The 15,541-nt window shown below is 35.7% G+C and overlaps 2 protein-coding genes across 3 annotated transcripts; both read right to left on the bottom strand.

Annotated features, from left to right (window-relative positions):
- Positions 1 to 1,338: 1,338 nt before the first annotated feature.
- LOC122042581 (ADP-ribosylation factor GTPase-activating protein AGD5-like) lies at positions 1,339 to 7,244 on the bottom strand. Of its 2 annotated transcripts, XM_042602759.1 has the most exons (11): positions 6,998 to 7,244; positions 6,434 to 6,492; positions 5,743 to 5,833; positions 5,585 to 5,639; positions 5,382 to 5,472; positions 5,110 to 5,305; positions 3,030 to 3,294; positions 2,723 to 2,862; positions 2,081 to 2,290; positions 1,949 to 2,007; positions 1,339 to 1,665 (listed from the first exon to the last, which is right to left on the bottom strand). In XM_042602759.1, the coding sequence occupies exons 1-11, from the start codon at positions 7,046 to 7,048 to the stop codon at positions 1,515 to 1,517; spliced, it is 1,368 nt and encodes a 455-aa protein (XP_042458693.1). In that variant the 5' UTR covers positions 7,049 to 7,244; the 3' UTR covers positions 1,339 to 1,514. The 2 variants fall into 2 exon arrangements, with proteins under 2 accessions (XP_042458693.1, XP_042458694.1); XM_042602760.1 differs by lacking the exon at positions 6,998 to 7,244 and having other exon boundaries at positions 5,601 to 5,639; positions 6,434 to 6,485.
- Positions 7,245 to 10,833: 3,589 nt separating this feature from the next.
- On the bottom strand, positions 10,834 to 15,163 carry LOC122042580 (B3 domain-containing protein Os07g0563300-like). Its single transcript, XM_042602758.1, has 3 exons — positions 15,088 to 15,163; positions 14,070 to 14,137; positions 10,834 to 11,843 (listed from the first exon to the last, which is right to left on the bottom strand). Exons 1-3 carry the CDS (start codon positions 15,141 to 15,143, stop codon positions 11,254 to 11,256), a joined length of 714 nt encoding a protein of 237 aa, XP_042458692.1. The 5' UTR covers positions 15,144 to 15,163; the 3' UTR covers positions 10,834 to 11,253.
- Positions 15,164 to 15,541: the final 378 nt, after the last annotated feature.

Genomic DNA, 15,541 nt, shown 5'->3' with positions numbered 1-15,541 from the left:
GGTGTGTCGTCCGTGGAGATTCCGGCGTGGGAAGCCGACTCAGGTGGCATTGACCTCCGCATCGAGGGGCAGGTGGCGATGCCTTGCCGCCATCGATTTCATGAGGTGTGCTTGAAGGAGTGGCTGGCGCGGAGCAATTCTTGCCCTGTCTGCAGGTTTCCTCTCCCTGTTGGCGCAGAGTAGTGGTTGGATCTCCGAGTAATTACTTCCTGTAATTTATTATTATTTTTTTAGCATATTTTTATCTTAGATATTTTTTCAAACAATAAAATAAAATTTTAAATTTAGGAGAAAAGCATATTTCATATATATATATATCTATATATATATATATATATATAAATTTACGTTCATGTCTTTTTTTATTCATATCAAAAATAATTCTCAGATTTATTAATAATTTCTACAAACGTATCAATCAGTGATCTAGAGTTCGAGACTCAGCTGAAGCGTATTATTAAAAAAATTTCTCATTAATCAATGGAGTATTATTGAGAATTTTTTTCATTAATCAATTAGAAATTTAGAATTTTCTTTAATTCCACATCTTAAAATTGACAATACTACGAGCAGAGAAACTTCTATAAATATCTTAGGCCGGCATGTTAGAAAGTATACTTTTCTTGACTTTTTTATTAAGATCAAGTATTATATTAAATTAAATTAAATTTTATAAGGGGAAGTCTATTATAATAGTTTGCTGTTGGGATGCTTGAGCATTACCTTAACATTGCACTATTGCATATGCATTTATGTATTATATTAAACACGCAACTAGGGTTAGAGCCGACAGTTGTCTGTGTTCATGTATTATATTACACATGTAACTTAGAGCCGGCAGTTGTCCCATCTCAATTTTTTATAAGTAAATATTAAAGTATTATCCCACTGAAAACATAACAGTAGGATCAATCCTTAACAATTAAAACCATTTTTCATAGGTTTACACAATGTATTACGTAAACCTAGTATATATAATTATTAATTATCTCTCATTGTATTAATGGCAGTTACTAACATTATAAAATAATATAAGTAATCTAATATAAATGCAAACCTGCTTAATTACGATATTTTTTAAAATGATTAAATGATATATATATATATATATATATATATATATATATGAAAAATAATTATCAAGGAATATTAATTTACTATAACTAAACTTAAAGACTAAACCTAAGCTCTAAAAAAGAAAAAATATATACTAGGTGCTCATAACATGAGCGCCATAAAAGAAGTTAGGTAGTATTCTTGTGTGTGTATATATATATACACACATATTTATATATATGAAAAATAATCATCAAGGAACATTAGTTTAAAGGCAGAGAATGCAAGAAAACAACGGCTCTTAGAAATCATACTGATTTCAACATAAATTTTACAATTTACTTACCGAAAACGTCAAGTTCACTAATTTTCAATACTGCATTCACTAATTTGGCAGAGTCAACTACACTAAGGGACAGTGACTGGACTGCGCTACAAAGAATGCCACACATCAGTTGTCAGTGTTTGAAGAACATCCCTTGGGTTGGCGATGAAAAATTATACTCGTAACCAGATATGTTGCTCACAGCAGCAGACGGAGAAGCAACAGCAGCATTGCCCCCTCTAATTGTTACTCCATTTATCACTGAAGAACCAGTAGGGTATATCCTGAGGTCGGAATAAACTCTCATCAACACTGATTGCAACTCAAGCAAGCTTTTGCTAATGACCAAAGAATTCAATCTTATATCTTATCTTGTTTTACTATGATAATGGTACAATTAACACCAGCAATATAACCTACTTCGACATTGTAAGCCAATGAAAAGCCCAAAATTCAGACAGAAACAGAACGCTCATCGTATAATTGCTAAAACATCCAATATGATCTGGTCAAGTACACTGAAGAATGAAAGTTAAAAAATAGCATGTGTTAGGGCAGTTAAATTACCTTGGTGTTTGATAGTAATTGTAATTCCATGAAGGATATCTCTGTGCCACACTTCCAACCTGCTATACAGGAAGAATGAAACACTTACTACCAATTACTGGTCGGATTAGCAATTCTGAATCGGAGCACTACCTGATTGAAATTGTTGAAACCTTTCTGATTGTTGTGTGGGACTATCCCTGGGGTTTGATAATGCACATTTGACCAATTTTGGGATAGGACATTTGGTCGAGGTGCATTCAAACCAGTCATAACTGGTTGGTTAGAATTTGCAGATAACACAGGACGAGGAGTGCTAGCGGCAGCTTGAACTTGTTGCTGGGATAGATATGCAAGCTGTGGCTGGTGAATGCAATAATAATAGTTGTCAAGACAATTAGGTTCAATGGTAGAATGAGGAAACCAACTATGACAAAGAAAAAAGCCTTTGGTGTAGCTAAATTTCCATTTTTATTTTCCAAATATTCTACAAGTATTGCTTAAATATCTAGTATGCACACATGTAAAGCTACTACAATTTTATCGACAAAGAACAAGAGTCCTGTGCCAGAAAAGGGTTTGTAGGCAGTCCAGCATCCAATTGAGCTCTGTGTTGGAACTTATATATACCATGCATGAATTAGAAAGGCTAGCAAGTTCTTTAGTTAATTTATGCTAGCTGAGAAGCAGGAGATGATAGTGTGTTATCTATGAAGACAGATGAAAAGCATTTGATAACAATGTACTAACAAACACATTAAACCTTCTCAAAGATGCTCGTAATAGCACTCTTACATTTGTCTGAGTCTTCGCTTGACTTGAAGATAGCGTCGAATTCGGAGAGTCTTTGATCAAGTCCTCAATTCCTGATGCAGGCTTAGTTTCCACCGGTTTTGTGCTAGCTTTTTGGAGTGCAGCAGTTGTCATCTCTGCAGCTGCAGCATTCATTATGTGTACATTAACACCATGAAGAAAACATAAACTTAAGGCACTATATATCGAAGTGATCAAGCTAATATGAATCAGCACTAAAGAGTTAGCTGTTTTGCATGCTTAAACAGCACAAAGTTTCCTGACAACCTATTAAAAATTGCACACTTACACTGGAATTGTGCCCATGAATGATCATCTTTCGAAGATGTCGAAGATGACTTTAAGTCATTTGTAGTGGGCATCTCAACTGTAAGCATGTTAAGAAGAACAGCTACATAGTCAGATTTTGGAGGCGGCACAGGGATATCAATTTTTGGTGGTGGACCAGGTGTAGCAGCTTTAGTTTGAACACCTTCCTTAGAGAGCATTGACTCCGAAGATTGTGAAGAACCAACCTTGGGCATAACCGGCTCTCGTTTTGTTACAGAAGGTACCTGTTTCTCCATCAAACCATGTCAATCCAAGTGTTTGTTAGGTAGCTCCCTGCAAGTTGTATATAACAGGCAATACTAACAAACAAAGAAAGATAATTTGAGACAAATTTCTGATACAGAGAACGCAACATAGAAGGAAGGAATAATGCATTAGAACAATTATCACTTGGAAGTTACAAGTAACAAGCAGATAGAAAAAGATAAGATTCAAATAGAAACACATTGAAGAACAAAAAAGCTAGAGAAATAGAAAAGTAGTAATGAGTCTCCTCCCCAACCAAGATCCAAACAATTAATCTCTTGTTCGGGTGAGAAATAAATTCCATTCAACTCCTTCAGGCATGCAATGGAGTTCTTAAAATTTTAGAATAAGAAAGAAACTATTGGTCAAAGGAACTGTCAAATATTATATGTTCTCAACAATTCAGGAAGTGCATTCTCCTTATTTTTATAAAATAAAATTTTCAGTTGTTAAGCCATCTGCAGAACACAAAAGGCTCATCTGAATCTGGATCATGATATGAAAACGTAGTTGGTTTTCATTTGAATTGACTGAGTTGAATTGAGTCGACGCTGATCTGATTTTGTCCAAATTATTGGATGCCTGATAATAAGTCAGAGAGGGAACACAAAAAAAAAGCCAAAAAAATAAAGACCTGGTGAACTCGATGGAAATCAATTAATTGAATAATCAAAGTAAATTGGAAAAGAGAGGATGAAACCAATTTCTCACAAGATAGGATGAATTCCCACTTGTAAATGGAAGGTGTCATACACTAGAATATATTTTTTGATCTAAATCTGGGAGAGTTTATTTATTTTGTAGGATGCATAGTTCAAGATCAATAAGTTATTGTCGATGAATGAAAACTTTTCCCAGAAATATATTTCTCTTTGACTCAAACTCTCTATGAACGGATAAATCATCAATCCATCATTCTCCTGATGAAACATCTTGCTATCCTTGACAACCAAATTTATTTACGGGCAAGTCAATCTTTATAGTCAATTGCAATGAGCTTATCTATGCAAAATATCATGAAAGAAACCATTTATGATGCTCAACAATCATTTTGATATCGGCAGGTACTTCTACTATTGATTTATCTACATTTTTCTCTTTTTATTTTGGTTTTAGAAGTCTAGAACTAATTGTTTTTGAGCTTTTGTGATTACACCAGGCCTTGCATGATAAAGGAGTCAACTTTTTCTTTGTCATGCTTCTTCCTTTCTCAAAGTAAAATGAACAACAATTTAGTCTCCTCTCAGCATTTCTACTGTCATAGAGGCGATGTTGAAACCCTAATCTCACTTTTGCTTGAGATACTTTTAACAATTTTTACATTGACTAATTCAAAAGAAAGGTTGTCATTTTCTCCTCTTTCAGTACCTCTTGCTCTTTTCTTGGGTATATTTCAGATTTCTTGTCCTTTAAAGTAATTAGTTTTTTTGTTCATTCTCTCCCAATGTTTTATCTTCTTATTCATCTCGAATTAGATACTAAAATCTTTATCTATCCTTTTCTCTTCAACCATTCATAATTTCTCTCCAATTTATCAAACTTTATTATTCCTTTAGTTTAAGCAAGCTAAAGAGATGATGTGCCATACGTTGTCTTTTTATATTCATTGAGGGTCTTATTGATCTTATTTCTCTGATTTTGAATGGAATAACAAGCATTAATTAGTAGGAATGAGGACTAAACAGATATTAATCAATCTATCATGTTCAACTTGTGCCTAAATAATGTAAAATGCAACAAAATAAAGTAACAGAAAGCTTGCATAACAAAACCAACAGTTGAGATTAAATCACCTGACCAGGCAGCTTAGATGTCAATGGTATCGTCTTTTTTGCATTCAAATTTGCTTGGTTCTTTTGCTCCTCTTTATTACTCAAGTCGCTAGCAAAGTGCCTCAGTGGCGATTTAGTCGTCCTCTCTTGTGCATTCGAAGGCGATCTCAATGATCTTAATGACCCATTCCTAGGTATCCATCTCTTATCTACATATCTGACAGTAAGAACATCTTGTTTTTTAGCTAATAAGAGAACAAAAAAGAAGAAATTAACAACATAAAATCTCATACTTGGCACGAATAAAATTTTCGATCCTGACTCTATCATAGTTTGTGAACAGTTCTGCTTCCCAGTACTGGTTCGACTTCTCGTTTCCCATAGCTAAAAAGGATGGAAGTGGAGAAATCAGCACATAGATACAAAGAATGTGGTTTGGCTTTCAGCAGCAAAGCTAAGTAAATAACCGATAAGATATGATTGAAACAATAATTACATTGAATAAATGAAACCTGATCTGGAAGCCATGTATCTAGTGTAGCAGACCTCACCTGGAAGAAATACCCATAATCAAGAACTAATTAGTAGTGTTAAAAACTAATAGAAAAACAAAATAATTGAAAGAAAGAAACTGTGAAAAGAAACTGTTAAGACCTTCGATATGTGTACCCCCAAACTTCTATGGATTCCTGAACAAGGCATGCATATAAAGATTCCAAGATTAACACTAGCCCATCTCGGACCTCTGCAACATAACGAACGAAAATTAGACTCAACAGAAGAATCTGAAAAGAAGCACACTGGATAGCAATTTCAACAAATATATGTAACTATAGGGTGAGACATTATCGACTGTCATTTTGAATCAACAAATTTTCTTTTGTAGGTTATATCAAGCGTATAGCTTGCAAAACTGGACAGGATAAAACAATTCTCAAGAAATTCCTATTTGCTGATTTAACCTGAATATGCATATTAGATGTACATTGATAGAGTTAGGAGAAAGATGAATTGGAGAAGGTGGGTAAAGATCTTGGAAAATTTTGAGACAGTGATTACAAAACAAGGAATACAAAGTCAAAAAGTTCTACAATTTCGATAAAAATAGCGACATATAAAGCCAAGTGCTAGGTTGCTACTGCTGAAGAGCTATGCTAGTGACTAAGTGGCATTTTTCATTCTTATGAAGGAATATGAATCTGACAGAGACATGGACAGATTTCAGGATTTTTCTATGACTACCAACGACAGAATAATCACAAAACGATTCGTGTATCAAAATGTTTACATGAATCCTTCTACAAATAACATTCTTACTTCTGGTTCAGGACATTTGATTACTTACTTGGCTTTGCAATCAGCGCATTCCTTGTTTTCCGGTAACTTCATGAGCCCCTCAAGTATCTGAAATAAGGGCGATACCTTAGTGAAGGCTAAGAAACTACTGAACACTTGCTTACAAGAAATTGTAAGACAATGGAAGGAGAGAAAAGAAAGAAAAAGTTTATCCCTTGCAGCAAGTATTGTATGTGATTGCAACTCACACAGTCACACTGGAAATATCAACTAGATTATTAAATCACAAGATATTCTTTTGCAAAGTGAAATGGATTTCAATGAGACACCCTAAACATAACGACCATCCGAATGTTGCATTGGAAGAGAAGCGACGGAGAGAAATAGAAAGAGATTTGTTGCTTTCTTCGCTACCTTCAACCCTATGACTACGCAAATAAACAAAGCATGTCGAGTTCCTTTCCCCAGAATAATCAGGACGAGAAAGAAACTGATTCAAATTTGCTTTCAGAAAGAAAATCACACCTTTGCAAGCCAAATACACACAAAACTAACTGAGAACTAAGCTATTATTTTTTTAAAAAAAAAGCATAAATTGAAGAAATACACCAACCCTCTTGTGCTTGGCACTAAGCTCTTTGGAGACGGATGCCTTCTCGTTCATTGTGGTTCCCAAAATCCCACGAGTAATCGACCAGTGCCCGCCGTCTGCTGCCTCTCTTCCGATGCCTCCCTTTCGACACACAGATTGAGTTCAAAATAATCAGATGGAGAGGAAGCAAGATGAGACGAAGACCACGACGACTCACAAACGTGGTCGACTTGTTCACAACTTCCTCTTCTTTCCGACTAATTGCCTTTTTTGGTTTGCTTTCTTCGGAGACGCGCAGTGCACGCGCTCTGCGTTTTGACGAGGCGGATAAATTTTATAAAAAGTGTGAATGATTTTGTTCACTTGCGTAAGTAAAGTACGAATTTGAAAATGAGATAATATTGGATGAGACAATCTTCCGTTGAAATCAAAGAACTTCGGATTAATCAATCCACGGAAAAAAGGAAACTGCATGAATCGACAAGTACAAGCGAGAAGCAAAAGAGACGAAATCAGAGTTGACTTTCGTGGAACCACAGGGATGTGTCAGTATCTTTGTCAAGAAAATAAATAAATAAATAAATAAATAAATAAATAAATCAGAATGGATTTCAATGAGATATAATTGTTCGTGCTTCATGATGTTGTTTTTGGTGAGAAAGGAATTACTGGAATCTGATAAAAGTTACGTTTAATTGCTAATCCCAATCGTCCTTGCGTGTGTCAGAGGTTGATAATTAATAATTGTATTGTTCTTGTATATTTGTTGAATTTTGAAAATATGGAGTTCGTGGCTACGAAATTATCTTCACTTGTTTTCTCTACCAACTTGGAACTCAATTTTGTTGGATTGCCCAACTTTGAACTAGATTTTGTTTATATATTATCTCTTGGTGTAGCGGGGCCGATAAGAGAGGATGAATTACTTGTAAATAAGATTATATCCTCCTCAAGTCTTTCAACTTAAAATAATAGCAACTATAAAAATAATGAAATAACATAAAAGAAAAGGAGACCAGAAATTAATTGGTTATAACCAAAACGATTATTAATCCAAGGCGGTTGAACAGCTCCACTAGCAGAGTCTCCTTCACTGTAGCAGAGAAGTCTTTTTACACTTACAATGCTCACTAGTTGCTAGGAATTTATTACAGAGTCGAATGCTTGAATGAATGTTTAATTCCTAGGTCCAGAGGTCCTTTTATAACCCCTGGAAAGTCTATCTCGAAGGTCCAAGGCGCCTCCAACAAGGGTTCAAGGCGCCTCCAACAGTTTAACCGAATAAAACTTTATTCGATTGCAAACGACAAGTTTTACTGGGTCTAAGGCGCCTCAAATGGCCTTGGAGGCGCCTCGGACTGGTGGAGGCAGTTGAGGCGCCTTCAGCATTGGTCTGAGGCGCCTCTGGCTAGCTTTTTCAGCTCCTTTTGGCTTCCTTTCTCCTTCCGAAACTCCGATTAATTGGGTGATTGTGGTCAACCGAAATGGGGCTCACCCGAACCCAATTTCTGACCTTTTCCTCGAGCAGGCTTCCGTCCCAGCTTTACATCCCTCGAACGTCGCGCACGTTCTTCTCGCCCACCGGTGTACTCTTTCGCAACTCTCTCGTCCTTCGGACGCACAGAGCCCGTCAGCTCCCTTCCCGTGTTGTCCTTCTCGCTAGCTGCGTCTTCCGCTTGACTTCCTGTGCTCCTAAGTTCCTGCACACTTAGACACTGGGATCGGAAAACAAACAGGACCTAAGCTAAACTTGATTGATCACATCAAAATAACTACGGGGTCAAACATTATCTTCTCTTGTTTTCTCTTGTATATATATATATTTTTTTATTTTAGAGTTTAGTTTAGAATTTAATATTTACCCTTTAGGGTTTATTATTTGTGTTATAATATTAAAGTTAAAAAAAATTAAAAAATACACATTACTATAAGATAAATAAGGTATCAAGATACTCTCTATCTTTATATATAGAAAATGTTACCCGCACATGTTACTTAATACTATAATTTAATCCCTAAATATAAAAGTCAAAATCTTAAATGGTTTTAAAAAATTTTAAAAAAATTATTCGATGATGATTTTTTATTTTTTTTTTAAAAAATATAAACAAGATTAATTTATTTTAATGAATTATTTGGTTAGTGGGTTAAGTTGACAAAGAAGAAAAAAAACTGAGAAACTAACCTAGTACATGAAAGTTCAATTAATATGGGATATCGTGAAAGGATCCAATTCTATTATACATGCTCTTTATCTTATAATTATTTTTATGATTCAAACCCCTGATATAAGAGCATGATTATATTTGTATAGTTAGTCTCCTCAGGACGGTACGATGATTAAGACATGAGGTATTGTCACATGAGGTCTTGGGGTCGAAACTCGGCGTGACCGAGCGTAACCTCCCCCATGTCTTGACCATTTGCACTAATGGCTAGTAGTCACCCGTGATTTACCTCCTCCATGTTGGCCTAGGGACGGGTTGGCGGGGGCGCTGGGGGCGAGCGAATCGTCTTTTTTGCCACATGATTATATTTTTATAGTCACCTCGGGGGTGGTGTGATGGTTAAGACATGGGGTGTTGTCACATGAGGTCTTGGGATTGAAACTCGGCATGACCGAGCATAACCTCCCCGGTCATTTGCACTAACGCCTAGTAGCCACCCGTGATTTACCTTTTCCATGTTGGCCTAGGGACGGGTTGGCGGGGGCGCTGGGGGTGAGCGAATTGCCTTTTGCCACATGATTATATTTTTATATCTTCTCTGTATCGTTCCAATTTTATCGGATGTCTCCGAAGAGGTAAATACCTCCCTTGTGTGCTAGTCACTATTCTAAAGGTTACTAGTCGCCCGTGATTTACCTCCTCCGTGTTGGCATTGGGACGGCTTGACGGGGGCGCTGGGGGTGAGCGTATTCATCTTTTTGCCACAATGATTATATTTTTATAGTCCCCTCGGATGAGTCTAGTGGCTAGCGCATGAGGTGTTGCCACAATGAGGTTTGGGGTTCGAATTTCGGTAAAGTCGAGGTAAATACCTCCTTTATGTGCTAGTTATTATTCCAAAGGCTAGTAGCCGCCCATGATTTATATCTTCTCTGTATCGTTCCAATTTTATCGGATGTCTCCGAAGAGGTAAATACCTCTCTTGTGTGCTAGTCATTATTCCAAAGGTTACTAGTCGCCCGTGATTTACCTCCTCCGTGTTGGCATTGGGACGGGTTGACGGGGGCGCTGGGGGTGAGCGTGTTCGTCTTTTTGCCACAATAATTATATTTTTATAGTCCCCTCGGATGAGTCTAGTGGCTAGCGCATGAGGTGTTGTCACAATGAGGTCTGAGGTTCAAATTTTGGTAAAGTCGAGGTAAATACCTCCTTTATGTGTTAGTCACTATTCCAAAGACTAGTAGCCGCCCGTGATTTACCTCCTCCGTATTGGCCCTGGGACGGGTTGACGGGGGCGAACGTATTCGCCTTTTGCCACAATGATTATATTTTTATAAGAGCATGATTATATTTTTAATGTCCTCTTGGGATGGTGCGGTGGTTGGGATGGTACGGTGGTTAAGACATAGGATGTTATCAGATAAAATCTTTAAGTCAAAACTCGACATGTCAAGAATGGATTAGGTGGGACACTAGGATGAGCAAATCACTTTTTTTACAATATGATTATACTTTTAACAAAAAAAGAGTTATTTGTATTGACAAAATTGGACGAACCAGATTTAATTGGAACTTAAGACAAAGATTATTCAGTTGATTCAATGCAACCTGGAATCATAGGACAAAGAGAAGTGGAACATTTAGCACAAATAGTCCGTACAATAAACTCAAATGTTGAAGCCATTGTCGTTGTTGTAACAAGTTCCACTATTAATGTGTATAAATTCTACATCTGCATAAAATATTGCCTTCTTACAACAGCTAACTCCCCTTGTTGCTTAGGAATAGTTGCAGTAAAAATTACGAATGCTTGAGTACACACTCCCCACAAGAAACCCAAAAAACAAAAATCGAAGACTAAGCAATTGTGAGATTTTATTCCAACAATTATTACCACAACATGGAATGCACGCCGGCACCGAGCTGGAATATAACTTCCTGGCTCATCTTGAAGGTATATACTGGTAATAGATTTAGGATAGGTGTGTAGCTATATATGCACTGCAAATCTGTGCCATCAGGACCTAGTCTTCTGCAAAAATGACCAGGTTCCGTTAAGACTCAATGTTCACCCTCTCGTTAACCCTTCTGAAATCTGAAGGTGCTTGTTTAGGCTGTCGCATCAGGTATAAGCCTCATCATGTTGCCATTCTCAAATTTTGGCGATGGTTCTTCCTCCCGCTCAGGTTGAATGTTTAGATCAATCTGAGGAGCTCTCAGAGGAGATAGTGATACTCTTTTGCTCTCAGGTGCTTCATCACTAGGCCCCTCATCATTTATAATTGGTTTGGTAGGGGAATTATTCACAACTAGAGTGTTTGTTTGTTGTTCATTTCCTACTTGGGTTTTCTCCGGCGATGGCCGGTTGGGATGTTGTTTCTGTTGCTTCATTGAGGATTCAGCTTCCTTCTCTGACTGGCGCTTCTCACGCCTTAGCATGAGTGTCCTGAACCTTCGCTTGACGGTGAGGCATACATTGCATGTACAAGTCTGCATGTGCTTTGGGCCCTTGCCGCTTGGAGGCTGAATACAAACAATGCATGTGCACCCAGGTCTATGCCGTGGATGCTTGGTTGTAGGTTGCTGAGGAGGGGGGAGATTTTCTCCTTCTCCAAGAATGGCAAGATTGGCAAGTGTATCCAGCCCATCTGAAACTTCCATGTCGGTTTCAGCTTTGACTCTGGATCTCTTAGATGAACCTGCCTCGCGCAAACATGAACAGTCGTTACTGGAAATATCTCTACTCGATGGAACAACATAAACAGGAACAAATAAATGAATACAAAGAACAAAAATTAGGAATGAAAACTGAAAATATAAAAAATAATTCATCTTCACAAATTATGACCTATACTCCATGACAGAGCAACACAAGTGACCACAACACAAGCAACATAAGAAAGATTACTCATGCCAACCAATAACTAATTCTGATAATTTGCCAAAACATTATATTTTCGTATTACCATATTACCACCTGCATGACATGAAATTTCAAAATCATGGTTTGGGCACAGGACAAGAACTTACACTCACCATACAGCAAAGAAACACTGAACCAGATTCTATGATCTGAAATTTTAAGATCTGTGATCAACTGTGCATTACAAGAACCGCTCCTAATAGCAACTCTATCAATAAAAAGTTGGCAGAGATGCTAGCAAAATTGTGCTGGCCAGATTTTGAAGTGACCTTAATCTTTTATCTGACAGTAAGCCATAAGCTGAGGAATTGCTTGTATCTGAGTGTAATATCTAAGGTATCATTTTAGATTCGAGAGGAATTACAAGATAACTTATTCCTAGATAGAAGTTTTTGGAATACATGAGAAAGTGAATTTTAAAAATAATAAATTATGATATTATAATTTTTTTAGCATATCATATTTTTGCATTAGACATATCACCAAAATGGCATAAAACACTAATTTAGGGAAAATATTAAAATTTATATAAATCAGTCAAAAGGACCAATCGCATAAACCTTAAATGTCTATTAGTTGTTAGATGGGAAAATTTACATGCAGTCCCCATTGGCAAACATAATTTTGCATACAGTTCCCATTGGAACAAATATTTGTTTCCACTCCTTAGTCAAATATACTTACCTAATTGCCCCTGATATTTTAAGTATAAAAAGTCTAAAAATGAGTATAATTCCTCTTAAATTACATTAAACTAGAATCTAGTATATTTTCTATCAAATTGAGTACGATTCTTTTTCCACCTCAATTGGATAAAATATACTAGATTTTCTTTAAATGGTACTCAATTGGATGGAAAATATACTAGATTTTCTTTAAATGATACTCAGATGGAAAATATCTAGATTTTCTTCAAATGGTGATCTTAATTTAGGAGAATTATATTAAATAGGAAAAAAGTATTACTCAATTTAATGAAAAATATACTCAATTCTAATTTAAAATGCTGAATTTAATAGAAATTATCTTCATTTTTATTTATTTATCACCAAAATATATGAAGAACATTTAATAGAAAATATACTCGAATATACTAGATTTTCTTTAAATGATACTCAATTAGATAGAAAATATACTAGATTTTTTTTAAATAATACTTAATTGGATAGAAAATATACTAGATTTTCTTTAAATAGTATTGAATTTAGGAGGAATTATATTAAAACAGGAAAAATAATATGCTCAATTTAATAGAAAATATACTTGATTCTAGTGTAAAGTGCTGAATTTAAGAGAAATTATACTCAGTTTTGGACCTTTTGTACCTAAAAAATCTGAGAGCAATTAGGTCACAATATTTGCATGAGAGAGTTGAAGCAAATAAAACTTTGCATGCAGAGAGTGAAAACAAAGTTTTTTATGAGTGGGGAATGCATGTAAAATTCAAGTTATGATTGGGGATTTTTCTCTACTTTACTCTTGTTATTGTTAGAACCATTGAAATGTAATATAATTTTAAATAACTTTAAGACCAACAAATTGGAATATTGAACATCTAGAATGGGGGCAGTTAACAAATGTTATCTGATAGAAAGGTTTTGTAATCCCAAAAAAAAAAAAGAAACTACAAATCTTGTTAAATCCTTGAAATCCTAGAATGAAGGTAGCCAAAAAATGTTTCTTGTGATTTCTGTCAAATCGAATGGGGGAAAAAGGAACTCCTGTACCAAATGAGGTCAATAGTTATATCTCATTTCTGTTTCACACTACTGCAAGTCAACGGATCCTTTTTCACTCCCAATCAAATGAGGCTATTAGTTTCTCTATCTCATATTTCTGTTTTACAATACTGCAAGTCAATGGACATGGTAGGAAGGTAAAACATCACGTTAGACTAGTGACCTACAGATAAATATTAGTCCTAGTTAGGATTACTTACATTAACAGATTGACTCACCAATAAATTCTGGCATTAAAAAATTTAATATGAAGATATTTGTACCTGTTTTACATGGGATTAATTCTGCCAACTGCTCCAAACTCAGCTCTTGAGCAGCTGAGCATGAAGACCTACAAATCGAAAAAAATAAGATGCACATCAATCAATATTTTGGAACAGAAAAGGGAACATTGACACTTTCCAAACAATATTATGTCACACAGTAGATAATATACCTCCTTCAGAATAATTCGAAATAAAATAATCAGACTCATCATGAATGCATATTCTAGTATCTATGTAAGCACCGTAATTCAACTTTGTTAATTACCTGTTTGATCTAGAATAGAATCTCCAAGGGCTTTCAATAATTCCATTTGTTGAATTTTTAGGAATTATACTTACACATAGAACACCTCAAAGAGTTGAGACATATACAGCTTGATGATGTACTTCTGTGTAGAAAAGTGAAGATAGACTATGTATTTTCAAATATAGCATTTTGGAATTTGGATACCTACCAGACTTCAGGGAAAGAATCTACTGTATGGGGTAGCAGAATTCCAATATGTCCAAAAAAAGAGAGTTTTAAAATGATCTGATTCCTTTAGTGTGCAAAACATATAACATGAAGAACTTACTCACTGGAGGCACATTATAGTAGAGGATTAAATTGTCATAGCATGCTCAGTCATTTATATAGATAAAGTAAACAAACATTAAAATGTCACTTTCATAGAGAAGGAAAGATGAGTGAATATGGTGTTGTGCAGAGAGGTGAAACACTAACTCTATCCTCCCTGACTGGCAGATCAAAACTATTCCATTCCCCTTGCATTAACAAGACACAATAGCTGGTTGGGTCAAATCAAGTTGGGAAGCAAAACTGCAGGCACCTATTGAGAGGTTAAATTGACATCTCATAAGTTTTGCCATGGGTAGATATGTCATTGAGACCACTGATCTTGCTGGTTGCAGCACTAGAAGATTGAGATTTTCAATTGATAGTTCTTCTGTAAATACATTCAATTGACAATACATATCTTTGTGCAAACAAATAATGCAAATGCACCAGAAATACCAATTTGAAATGGTCACACAGACAGCCGAAGAATCAATAATAACACATTCCTGCATAAATTATCATCCTGTAATAATTTCTCCTAGGAGAGAGGCTATGTGTTATAATGAGAGTGTCTCTAATTCATTTGGAGAGCGGCTAAAAGTGTAACAACTTTGTTAGCATTGATCGCTCAAGAGTAGCTACGAAGCGTAACAATCTTCTTAGCACACTGCTGTCGCTATGGCTGTCACATCTAATCATTTTCCTAATATATGGAATGAACGTTCTTATTTAGTCTGGTGACTAACTATTTTTCTCTGGCTTTTGTGACTTGATTATAATATAGTTTATGTGACTTATAATTTTTGTAAACCAGCTTAACCTATAAGGGATTAATTTAGACGAGTGGAAAATATTCGTTAAGAAGGTGAAAGTAGCCTTCCTTCAATTTCCAACCTTTTTCTCATTCCTC

Source organism: Zingiber officinale, chromosome 2A (genome assembly GCF_018446385.1).
Source record: "Zingiber officinale cultivar Zhangliang chromosome 2A, Zo_v1.1, whole genome shotgun sequence".
NCBI classification, from domain to species: Eukaryota; Viridiplantae; Streptophyta; class Magnoliopsida; order Zingiberales; family Zingiberaceae; genus Zingiber; species Zingiber officinale.
The sequence above is the reverse complement of the archived record's forward strand: the minus strand, read 5'-3'. Positions and strand labels throughout refer to the sequence as shown.